Below are 12,536 nucleotides of genomic sequence, written 5' to 3'. Positions count from 1 at the left end.
GAGCCCGCGGAGCATCCCTAGGGAGGAGTGGGAAGCTTCCCCGGCCCAGCTCCAAGCCGGTGGTGCAGCGCCCGCCCCTGGTCGCGGGCGCAGACTGGCGGCCTCCTCTGGGCCACGTGGTGCGCGCGGCGGGCGCGTCCGAGGAGCCCGCCGCGGCTCGGGCTCAGAGCGCTCGGGGCCGGGAGAGCGGGCGGCCGCTGGGGTTGGAGGGGGCGCAGGCGGGGCGGGCGGCCAGGCGCGGAGGGCGGCGCGGGGCCGGCCGGGTGGCCGGGGCGCCGCAGCCCGTGGCGTCGGGGCCGCGGCCTCGGGCCCTCGCGCGTCGCTCGCACCGGGTCTCTGCGCCCAGGGCGCACGGCGGGGAGGGACGCGGCGCCCGCCGCGCGGCCGCCATGGAGCCGGCCCCCTCCGCCGACGCCGCGCTGCAGCCCCCGCTCCTCGCCAACACTTCGGACGCCTTCCCCAGCGCCTTCCCCAGCGAGGGCGCCAATGCGTCGGGGCCGCCGGCCGCCCGCAGCGCCTCGTCCCTCGCCCTGGCTATCGCCATCACCGCGCTCTACTCGGCCGTGTGCGCCGTGGGGCTGCTGGGCAACGTGCTCGTCATGTTCGGCATCGTCCGGTGAGTCGTCCGCGGCCTGTCCCCCCGCTCCCCACCCCGGGTGAGAGTGGGGACCTCGGACCCCGGGCTCCCCGCGCCTCCGCACTTCCTGCGGGGGGAGCCTGGGGCCCAGCGAGGAGACCACTTTCATTGAGGGAAGAACGCTGGAGAGAGAGAGAGAGAGAGAGAGAGAGGGAGAGAGAGAGAGAGAGAGAGTGTGTGTGTGTGTGTGTGTGTGTGTGAGACTAAATGACATTTGATCGTTTGTTCGCATCCCCTTTCTTCTGCATGAGGCTATGTGGGATAGTTTGGCGACAGTTAGTGTGTCTGTTACAGTTTGCGAGTGGGTGGTTTTGTGTTGGTGACAGTACAAATGTATCGAGTGTTTGGACCTCTAAAAACTTCCTGGGAGTGGGCTTCTGGGGAGCCGGCTCTCTGTGCGGGTGGGGGGACGGGAGAGCGCGTGGGTGTCTGCACCATGCTGTGGGGACATTTCCCAAGTCCCATTTGATGACCATCTCTTGGGGGTCCTGTGTTGGCGTGTGCTTGTCCCACACTGTCAGTGGGTGAGTCTCTCTGTATGAGACTGTGACTGTATGACTGTGTTGTTTCTTGTCAAGTCCCTGCAACCCGCGGGGGAGGAGAGCTCCCGGAGTGGCTTTGGAGCCCTGGGTTTGTGCACCTGTGTGTGCGTTTGCTGAGGGAGAGCCCACGGCTCCTGGGGACAGCGGGCAAGGGCTGTGGGCCAGCCAGTCAGTCATCTGCTTCCCTCCTCGGTGGCCATCTGGTCTCAAGCTCTGGAAGTGATTCAGCGAAGTCTCAGCCCCTCACAAATGCCCCGTCTCACTCTCTCCTCTTCTCGAACAGGCTTTTCTTTCTGCTAGAGGCAGCACTGGTTTGTTTGGGCGCGAGTGGAGTTTGTGCTTTCATCTCAGGAAGCGGAATTCTCTTCTCGGTATCTATGTAGAGTGCTGGGACTTTCTCAGAGAATCTAAAACATCATCAGCTTGCCTGGAAGCAGCCTCCTGACCCAGTTCTGCCAGCTCAGACATGGGCAAGAAGGATCGAAAGGAAACTCCTATCCATATAACGACAAAGATGCCCTTGTATTTACTGATACTTGGAAAAGGGTCTTCCATGCTGGTTGACCGAGGGCACAGCCCCAAACCTCTCTGGGCTGTGGTGCCACCCAGCAGGGCAGAGGGCAGATTGTGGACTCGGAAGTTGGACTCAGATATGAACTGTGGTCTTCCCCCAGTCACTGATGCCCATCACAGTGGGCACCCCAGTCCCCCTGTCCCACCATCTGCCACATCTGTCTCAGTTTCCCTGTCTGAAGAATAGAGACCCAGTCTCCTCAGGTGGGAGTCTGAATTCCAGAGTCTGGGATCTCTGCAGGACAGAGTATCGTGCATTGGAGCATTGGATGGGTGTGTGGGTGTTGAGGGGGCTTTGGCATCTTTGCTCCCCCAGGAAGAGTGAAGGGCACAAGAATTTCCTGTGCTTTCAGTGACTCATTACCAGCTACAGTGGGAAAATTCCCCCAAGCACAGGCAGGATTGATCTTTGCTGTGTGTTTTGTCACTGATTCTCCCCACTTGGTCTTTGAAGGTAGTTCAGGCTTCAGAGTGGGGCCAACCTAAGTAGGAATCCCAGCCCTGCCGTGAACTGGCTCTGTGACTTGGGTACATAACTGACTCTTTGAGCCTCAGTTTCTTCATCTATAGAATGGGGTAATAATAGAACCTTCTTCAACAGGGTTTTTGTGAAGTGTCAGTGAACAAACATATAAAATGCAGCTGGCCTGGTGCCTGGACCCAGCAAATGGAAGCTGTCTGTGTGACGAAGAGGAGGAATTTTCCAGATCCCTTAGAATCTAGTGCCATTTAAAGAAGGGAGGGTGAAAGAGGCATTTGTCCTAAGTGGGCCTGAGGATAGCTAAGATTCAGAGTTCCAGGTTCTGCCCACGTACCCTCTCTGGGGAGCTCTAGGTGCTGAAGAGTGGGGAGAGCTGTGTCAGTGTGTTCAGTCCCATTCCCAGCCTCTTCTCCGGGGACTCTGGCTGTTGGGCTGATGAGCACAGCTCCCCCACTCCCAGTGAGCCAGGGGAAGGCCCCTCACTTCTGAGGATCCACTAGAGGAATGCTCTGGGCTCATCTTGCTGGAACTGCTCCCAACCAACCTTCCCCAAATCCCATTATCAAACACATCTTGCAAGCAACATAGCTGGCCCCCAGAGGTTCCCGTGTTGCTAAGACGTTTCCCGGGCCAATCATGTATGTGATAACTGTCTCTTTGGGTCTGAATGATTTAATCCTCACCTACAAGCCTGTGGGATGGGCATTAGAATCCTCAATATGATCACCTCCATTTTGCAGATATGGAATCTGTGGTTCAGAGAGAGGCAGGGTGACTTGTTCTCCAAAGGTCCCACAGCTAGCTCCAGACCTGGAACTAAAACCCTGGTCTTGTGACTTCAAGTCTAGAACTTTTTCCAGAGCTGCCTGGGATAGGCGATAGTCAAAGAATTGCATGGGAGGAGGGGGCAGAATTCCGTCCTTCCTCATGTCCTAGGTCATCTGAGAACAATGGAGACAAAAGGATTGTGAACCTACACATTATTTGGCCCAAGTATTTTAGGCTGCTGTCCTGGGGGGAGGGGTAATGATGGGGCTGGCATTGAATTCTTCCCCACTGACACTGAGGCTAAGGATAGGGCAGCTGCCTGGTGCTCTGCTTCTGCTGGCAAAGTCCCAAGAGCAGTGGAAAGAGGGGAGCCCAGGATGGAGAGAAGCCCCTGATCTACCTGGTTTCCTGGCACCCCATGCAGGACTTGGTGGGTCAGTTGATTGGTTGAATGAATGAATGGTTGAAGGAATGAATTCTGCCTGTCAGTCCTGAGCTCGGACAGTTGGGGGCAGGGGCAGGTTTCCAAGGGAAGATCCAGAGAAACCCTTGGGGTGTGCAAGTGGGGTGGTATGTAGTGGCAGAGCTGGGGCTCTGAAGCCAGACGTATCTAGGTTTAAATCCTGAGGTCAAAGCCACTTTGTTGCCGTGTGTTTGGGGTGGCGACTTTACCTCTCTGAGGTTTATTTCTTCCCCTGTAAAGTGGGAATAGCAACAGTGTGTCCGGGCCTGTGGTGAGGATTAACAGTGTTGTAGCTGAGCCATTTGCCCGCTTTGAGAAAAGGGATTGGCTGTCTGTGAAGGAATGAAAAGAATTAACTCATTCAAGAAAATTCTATGGATACACTGGGCTAGATGCTGAGATACAATGGTGAGGAAAAAAATACACTGTCTCTGCCCTCCTGGTGGGAGAACTGACAAACATCAGCTAGTCGTTTAACAAACCTGTGTTTGTGCTGAGGGCGATGGAAGAGTAGGTGGGGGCTTTGGGAGCCCACAATGTGTGTGGGGTCTCACCTAGTCAGGGAGTTCAGAGAAGACCTCTGAGAAGCTGAAGGATGAGGGGTGGGTAGCTAACTAAGAGGCTGAGGGAAGAGCCTGACCTGTATGAGGGGCTGAGAAAAAAGAACCTCAGAATCCCACATCATGAAGCACCCTCCATTCCTGCCTCCCCCACACTCTGGCCCTCTCCCTCCTTCATGGACCCACTTGAGAAGCCCACTCATCCTTTTGGATGCCCAAGAGGGGCCTCTGGGAATTGTGCTTTTTAGCAAACAGTCTATGGTTCCCGAGGCTTCTCTGAAGTATGAGCAGGATTTTGGGGACATCTGGTCCCCAGGCAGAGCATCACCCCTTAGTCCCACAGTGTGAGTTCAGCCAGTGTGGTGACCCTGTGGGTCCTCAGAGCAGAAGCCCGACAGCCCCTCTTTCTGGGTGGGCAGTGCCCTGAGCAGGGTTGGCATCTCAGAGTTCCCATTGGTGGCCCACTGGGTAGGGCAGGGTGTGAAGGGCTTAGCAGACCCCCATCTCTGACAGGTGACCCTGCATATCTTCCCTCTGCATGGCCCAGGGCTTCCTCGTTTGCCTGTCCCAGAACCCAGCAGGAGAATGGAGTCGATGCTTTTCCACACGGCCTCCTGTCTGTTCCCTAGCCTGCCCTGTCTCCCTGCCTGCACCTCTCCCCGGTCCTGGTTTCAGCAGGCTCGTACCCTGCTGTGTCTCTACCAGCCCTCCCTCCCCCACCCTGTCCCCTACATGTAACCAGCCTCAGGCTGCCTCTTCATGACTATTTCAGGCCCTGCGCTTTTCTGCCCCTTGGTCTCTCCCTTGGCCCCTGTCTCTTCTGACTTCTCCTTAGATCAAGTGTGGCTCTGCTACCTCCTAAGATCTTTAGTGAGTTGGACTGCCACCCTGCACCTCAGTTTCTTCATTTATGAAGTGTGGATCATAGTACCTGACTCAGACACATCTTTGTCCTAAAGACGACAGGCCGACATTGGTAAAGCAGCATGTTTTCCCTCCCATCCCGAGTGCCTGCCGCACAGAGCCGGGAAGGGAGGTTGGGCCAGGGCGCCTGGGCTGGGGCGGGGTCATGACAGATGAATGAGGAGTTCTGGCTGTCCCCTTTCTCTACTACCGAGGTGCCAGGGGTTGCTGGGACAGGTGCTCAGGGGTCAACTTTGCAGGATTGGGAGCTCTGAGTCCCCACCTTGTTTTTTTGGAGGCCCAGAATGAGCCCCTTGCCTTGTGTCTCCCTCCCCTCTCTTACCTGGGTTGGAGTCCGTGGACCCAGGGCCCCCAGGCCAGGTGAGAACCCAGTGAGGTCTTAATCTCAGCTCGACCATGTCCTAGCGGTGTGGCTTTGGGAAAACAGCTTGCGCTGCCTGAGCCTCATTTCTACATCTGTAAAATTGGGGTGATCCGGGTAGATTTGGGAGAGGATCAGATGAGCTCATGTGTGTAGAGGCTGTGACCCAGCACCAAGCACACAGTAGGCCCTCAGCGCGTGCCAGGTGCTGTGATTAACTGCTCCAGGCAGGCAGCTCGGCTCTGGGGCCTCACTGTTTACGTTTTCCATCTTTGCCCCTTGCCTGCTTCCTGAACTGTCTGCACATCTACTTACTCAACAAGCATTTGCTGATGCCGACCCCTGCCAGCCCATCCAGCCTCAGCTCCCATGGCCCAGACCCGCAGCTGAAGCTTCCACACGGCCCCTGGCTTCTCACACCTCCCGGTCCTCCAGCTTCCTGGAGCTGTGGGAGGCCAGGGCAAGCCCCTGACCCAGCCAGAGGAGGTCCTGCCTGTGCTGCCTCGTGAAGGGGCAGGAGCAGTTGGCTACTTGGAGAGGGGCAGAACATTCCTGGCAGAGGGAACAGCAAGAGCAAAGCGAGGTTCCCAGGATCACGGAGAGCTGCGGAGGGCGGGGAATTTTACCCCGGGGCCGAGCTGAGTGAGTGCCAGGGGCCGGGGTGGCTAGGAAGGTGGACCCGCCCTCGCAAGTAGGTGTCCTCCTCGGCCTGGTATGGTTGTCAGGAGCGTCTGCTGTGCGCTGAGCTTTGGCTGGACTGCTCTGGCGGGGAGGGGGGCCGGGGACGGAGGAGAGGCCCAGAGACCGGCCGACACGGTGGTGTCAGGGGCCAGAGGCTGCCCTGGGGCAGGAGTTGCAGGTCTGGGCAGTGGGAGCCGAGGCCGGACGGGCTCTAGGGGAGCTAAGGTGACTGTACCGGGAAATGAGGGAGCTTTGAGCCACAGGCCATGGGGAAGAGGACTCGGAGCGATCTGTGCAGAATGGTGTTCAAGAGGATGAATTGAGTGTGGGTGGGCCTGGGGTGGAACAGAGGGGGAGCGCCTCAATGCGGGGAAACCCAAGAGGCTGGCTTAGGGCAATGGAAGAGAGCTGTGCCACTTTGGATGCGTCAGTGAAACCCTGGCCTCACTTGTCCCCTTTCTAAAATGGAGTGCTGGGGCACCTGGGTGGCTCAGTTGGTTAAGCGTCCGACTCTTGATGTTAGCTCAGGTCAGGATCTCAGGGTCATGAGATCGAGCCCCATGTTGGGCTCCGTGCTGGGCGTGGAGCCTGCTTAGGGTTCTCTCTGCCTCCGTCTCCCTCTGCCCCTCTCCCCTTCCTTCTCTAAAAACAAAGAAAACCCAATGTCCTTTTTAAAATAAATAAATACATACATACAGTGGAGTGCTGTGCGACCTTCCAGAAGGCAGGAGGCTGGGCCACATGACCCGCCCCACCACCGAGGCTGAGCAGGGAGAGCAAGCAGCCCCAACTGGTGTCCCCGTGGTACCTCCTGGCCTTGCCCACCGCCTGCTGCTTTCCAGTTCTTGGGTTCATTCCCTGGGGAGTGTGTGTGACTCACAGATGCACTGGGGTGAGCCCAGAGTCACCAAGGGCACCAGGCAGCCTCTCCTGCACTGCCGCTTCTCCATCCCTCACGACGGCCCCGCAATGGTGGCTGTGGACTCTTATGGATAGATGAGGGTGGGAAGGCTCAGAGGGAGCAGCCGCCTCCCACGGTCCAAAAGGTGCAAACTCAGATCTTTCTGACTCCAAACCCACTCCGTGTCCACTCTGCCACTGTTGTCCACGAGACATGTGGAGCGAGAGCTAGTGACATCTAGTTAGAGGAAGGGGCGAGCGGGCAGATTGCAGTCTGCAGACCTCCGAGGCCTCTGCATGGCTGACAGCAGTTGACAGCCCAGATGTCAGAGCCAGACTGACCTGGGATCAGGGCCCACCTGTGCCGTTTACTGAGAGAGCGCACCTCAGCCATTCACAACCTCTCTGAGCCTCAGTTTTCTCATCTGTGAAATGGGAGTAGCATTAGAGCTCCATAGGGTGGTTTTGAGAAGTTTATGAGGCATGATGTGAAGGACTTCAGCACAGAAGCAGGCATTTGGCAAGTTTTCAGTGAACATTTTTTTTTTTAAAGATTTTATTTATTTATTTGACAGAGAGAGAATGACAACAAGCAGGGGGAAGGGATAGAGGGAGAAGCAGACTTCCTGCCGAGCAGGGAGCCCAATGCAGGACTTGATGCCAGGACTTCGGGATCATGACCTGAGCTGAAGGCAGATGCTTAACCGACTAAGCCACCCAGGCGCCCCTCAGTAAACGTTTTCCATCATGTTTGTTTCAAAGGCTTGTTTCTCATTCTTTCGATTAGCATTTATTTTTATTTTTTTAAAGATTTTATTTATTGATTTGAGAGAGCATGAGTTGGGGGCCAGTGGGGCGGTGGGGGAGCAGAAGGAGAGGGACAAGCAGACTCCCTGCTGAACAGGGAGCCCAACACCACACAGGGCTCGATTCTAGGATCCTGGGATCATGACCTGAGCTGAAGGCAGACACTTAACGACTGAGCCACCCAGGCGCCCCATCGATCAGTATTTATTGAGCCCCAGAGGAACTGGAATTATTGGGTAGATGTATAAGGAAGTTTTATCAGCTCAATATTAAAAATTTTCTTTTGCTGTAAAGATAACACAGTTATTTCAGAAAATATGGAGAAGTTTAACTAGAGACATACATTACCCATAATCTCACTACAAAGAGAAAAAGCTTTGTCATTTTGGTGTATTTCCTTCTCATCTCTCTCTCTCTTTTTGCCTCTGTGTGTGTGTGTGTCTTAATCATATCAGGATCACAGTATTGGAATAGTGATCATGTTATATATAATACTTTGTAAGCTGCTTTTCACCTGACATTATATCATGAGTGTGTTGTCATGTTATCAAACATTCTTTAAAAACATGATTTTTTGATGGCTGCATTGTATGAATGTGTTCTATTGGGGGGGACTTATGTTATTTTCAATATTATGCCAATCTAAACAATTCATCTGTGGACATTCTTGAACACGTATATTTGTGTACATCTCTTATTATTTATACAAGGAAATTTCTTTTCTTTTTTTTTTTAAGATTTTTTTTTTTTTTTTAATTCATGAGAGACAGAGCGAGAGAGAAAGGCAGAGGAAGAAGCAGGCTCCCAAGGAGCAGGGAGCCCGATGTGGGACTCGATCCCAGGACCCTGAGATCATGACCTGAGCCGAAGGCAGACGCTTAACCATCTGAGCCACCCAGGTGCCCAATACAAGGAAATTTCTAACAGTCAAAGCTCTCCAGGGGCACCTGGGTGGTACAGTTGGTTGGACATCTGACTCCTGGTTTCAGTTCAGGTCATGATCTCAGAGTTGTGAGGTCAGGCCCCGTGTTGGGCTCCGTGCTCAGCATGGAGTCTGCTTAAATTTCTCTCTCCCTCTCCTTTTGCCCTCCCCCCTACTCGTGCTCCCACACATGCTATCTCTCTGTCTCTCTAAAATAAATAAATAAATCTTTAGAAAACTCTCCAAATAGGTATGGGCTGCTGTGTAATGTAGGGAGCTTCCCATCTCTGAAGGTATGCAAGAGGACACTGGAAAACCACTGGGTGGAGGCACAGCACTGGAGATTTGGGTGGAGAAAAGATAAACATGATTGTAGGTTCCCCTCCCCACCACTGAGATTCAGAGATGCTGTGATCTCAGATTCCCCTTTTCCCCTTCCTGGCAGATGATGCCTGTCTGGAGGCTATGCAAAGGGCAAGGCATGATTTCATTAACCTCCGAGTCCTGGGACCTCTAAATCCAATTGGCTACCCAGAACATCATAACATGCACAGGAAGAGGGATAATCGTGGGCTTGAGCAGAAAGCCTGGCTTAAATTAGCAATTTACCATCATGCAGGCTGCAGTGGCCCTATTACCAGCTGGGGGAAATGGGGTGGGGTGGGGTGTCTGGGTTGGGTTCTTTTGATTTATAGCTCCCAGAGCAGCTGCAGAAATCAACAGCTTTGTCTCTGGCCAGGGTGGGTGTGTACGGGAAGAATCTTGTCTTCTGTAGCTTTCTGAGTCTTGATTAATTGAAAGAACTCAAACTTCAAAGTCCTGTGAGGTCAAAAAGCCCCATCCAGTGAACACAACACAGGGAGAGGCGGAAATGGCCTCACTCTTCTCCCCTGCCGAGGTGACCTTTTCACCAAGGCATAGGGCTGTGAATCGTGGATGAAGATTCTCTTTACTAAACACTCATTTTGGGCCAGGCAGTCTGCTTAGAGAGATATAGATATTACCCCATTTCATCCTCACAGACCCATATGAGGTGAGTTTGTTGCCCTCTTTTATGGGTGAGGAGCCTTGAGGCACAGAGAAGTCCTGTTACATACTCCAAGTCCCGGAGTCAGATTGAAATCAGGTCATTCTGATCTCAGAGCCCACCCTCTTAGCCATTGCCCTGTCTTTTGCCACCTGTATGTCAAGTTCAGCCCCTCTGATTGAAAAATGAGGGAACCGAGGCATGGAGAGGTTCAGTGTCTCTTGAGTTAGTGGCCAGGGCAGGACTGGAACTTGCCTTTCCTAACCCCTTGTCCCCCCTTGCCTCTCTTTCCACTCTTTGGATTACCTGGGCTAAGTGAGAGCCAAAGGGTAGCTAGAAATAGTCATACCCAGGAGCATGGCGAGTGGGTTCCTCTACAGGGCAACCCGGCCTGGGGGCCACTGATGTCTCACAGGCCCAGAGAAGTCCAAGATTCCCGGGGCAGAGCCAGGGATTTGAACCCTGAACATTGCAGAGAGATGGGGGTTCAAACCCAGGTCGGCCTCTCGCTGGCCTCCAGCCTTGGACTCATCTCACCTGTAAAATGGGGATGATAGAAAATCACCTACCTCACAGGGTTGTGGCAAACATACATTCTGCAGCCCCTCCTAATACCAGCCATGGTTCTGGGGGCTAGGCATGTAACAGTGATCAAGACACAGTCCCTGCCCTCATGAAGCCAACATTCTAGTGGGGGAAAAGATAGATAGTAAACGAGTAGATGTAAGGCCAAGGTTACAGTTGACCATGAGAGAGAGTGCAGTTATATATGGTGACGTCGGGGACGAGGAGACAAGCAGAGGACTGCCTCTGAGAGGAAGTGTTTTAGGCAGAGGGAATGGTGAAGGTGAAGGTGAAGGTGAAGGTGAAGGTGAAGGGAGATGTATGGCCCTAGCTCAGGGCCTGGCCCAGAACAGGAAGTTGTTGGTGATAATGATGCTTTCTGGCTGGTTTCCCAGCGCTCGGGAACCTGGGACAAGATTAAGCCAAGGGAGAAAAACTGCTTCTCCAGGCCAGCCCAGATGCCCCTGCAGGACAGATGGAGATAAACTGTTTCCCTCGGTTACAAAAACTCATGCTCCTGAAGTGCTAGGAAGGGCCCCCCATCTAGTGATTTTCCGTTCCTCCTTGGGGAGCGGTGGGGCAGGGAAGTGGAGCCCAGCCTGTGGCCAGAGGGCTGTTCTCTGGGAGGGGCGGGTAGCCCTAAGACACTTCCTTCACCTGCTCAGGCCCTGTCATCCCAGCAAAGCATGGCATATTGACTCCATAGTGCTGCTGACCTTTCTCGAGTGCTGACAGGGTGGTCAGCTCTGTGCCAAGGGCCTTCCATGTATTATCTCATTTAATTCTCCCGACGCTCTGAGGCTGGTAGCACATTTCTCTCCATTTGACAGATGAGGACACTGAGGCTCAGAGAAGCTAATTCACTTGCCCGGGACCAGTCAGCCCATGAACCAAGGCTCCCTGACTCCCAGAGCCTGTGTGTGCCAAGAGATTGTGAAGCAGTGGCTGAGAAAGTGGAATTCATGACACCCTCTGATTCCAACTGTGAAAAATGACTTTTTTATAGCAGCCGGGATCAGGAGAGGCTGTGGAGCAGGGTAGACTGAGTTGTAAAGGTATTAAAATAATGAATTGTTAATAAATAAAACAAAAGTGAAACTCTTGTGTGTCAGGCAGAGGGATATGTGATAAGTAAGGCCCAGCATGGCCAAAGGCCTAGAGGGGAGAAACCTGGGTTTTTTGGACTATCTGACTTTGGATCCTCGTTCTGTCCACTCGGTACTCCTAGACAAACACCTCTGCCCTGTGGGTCAGTTTCCTTCTGTGAGCAAAATGGGAGTACATAGGCATCCACTTCCCACGGTGGATGTGAGTCAAAGGAGAGAATGGATGTGAAGTGCTCTGCACGAGGCCGGCCTTGCCCATTGTCCTCAAGGAGTATCCCTTGGGGGCTGGGGACAGGTGAGGCAAACTGTATCGTCCCCGTATTACCCACACTGTGGTCACTAAGAATGACAAACTTGCATGCAGTATTTTTACATGGAATTGTGGGACATTTACTTGGCGATGGTAAGGGCTCCGAATTATCAAGAATCCATCAAATCCAACTATGGCAAAAATGAGCATGTACTTTGGCAATATTATAAGGCTTCCTACAGGGGACCTTGCTTGGAAACTCTCAATCTCTACAACGCTTCCCTGGGGGCTGGGTCTTTGCCCCTTCTCTGGTGCGGAGAGCGTGTGGCTCCCTGGCATCCACCTTAGCCTAGAGCGTGGCTTTTCAGGTCTGTATCAGACAGGGTCCTACCAGAAAAAAAGAACCAGAAGGATATATTTCAAGGCATTGGCTTATGCAGTTGTGGGGTCTAGCGAGGCTGGTCGGCTGGAAACTCTCGGGCAACAGCGGATGCTGCAGTCAACTGACAGAATTTCTTCTTCCCCTCAGTTTTGCTCTTAAGGTTGAGCCTCATTACCAAGGATAACTTCCTTAAAGTCAACTGATGGCATATATTAACCACATCTACAAAATACCTTCACAGCAACAACTAGATTGATTGGTGTTTGATTAAATAACTGGATATTGGAGCCCAGCCAGGTTGACGCATAAAACTAATCATCACAGAATCAGACAGAGCCAGGCTTGAGTCCTGGTACTAGAGCTTATAGGCTGTGTGACCTTGGGCAAGTTTCTCTGCCTTTCTGAGCCTCAGTCCTCTCATCTGCCAAATGTGGTGATGATGCTTACTTACCACAGTCATTTGTTGTGAGAATGAAATGCAACGCTGTAAATCAAGTGTCTTTGTCCCTGCCTCGCATAGAATGAGGGGAGCTACACACAAGTAGATGGTCATGAATCCATGTTTTCTAGTTGTAACGTAATGGCTCA

General features: G+C 53.4%; 1 protein-coding gene across 1 annotated transcript in view; it reads left to right on the top strand.

The window, feature by feature from the left end:
• The first annotated feature begins 281 nt into the window (after window positions 1–281).
• OPRD1 (opioid receptor delta 1) overlaps window positions 282–12,536 on the top strand; it is a 32,711-nt gene continuing 20,456 nt past the window's right edge. The window contains exon 1 of the mRNA XM_035019298.1: window positions 282–616. Within this exon, the coding sequence (XP_034875189.1) occupies window positions 390–616 (227 nt within the window). The 5' untranslated portion in view covers window positions 282–389. The remainder of the gene's footprint in view (window positions 617–12,536) is intronic.

The sequence above is a fragment of the Mirounga leonina genome, unplaced genomic scaffold (genome assembly GCF_011800145.1).
Source record: "Mirounga leonina isolate KUSES-001 unplaced genomic scaffold, KU_Mleo_1.0 Mir_173, whole genome shotgun sequence".
NCBI classification, from domain to species: domain Eukaryota; kingdom Metazoa; phylum Chordata; class Mammalia; order Carnivora; family Phocidae; genus Mirounga; species Mirounga leonina.
The sequence above is the reverse complement of the archived record's forward strand: the minus strand, read 5'-3'. Positions and strand labels throughout refer to the sequence as shown.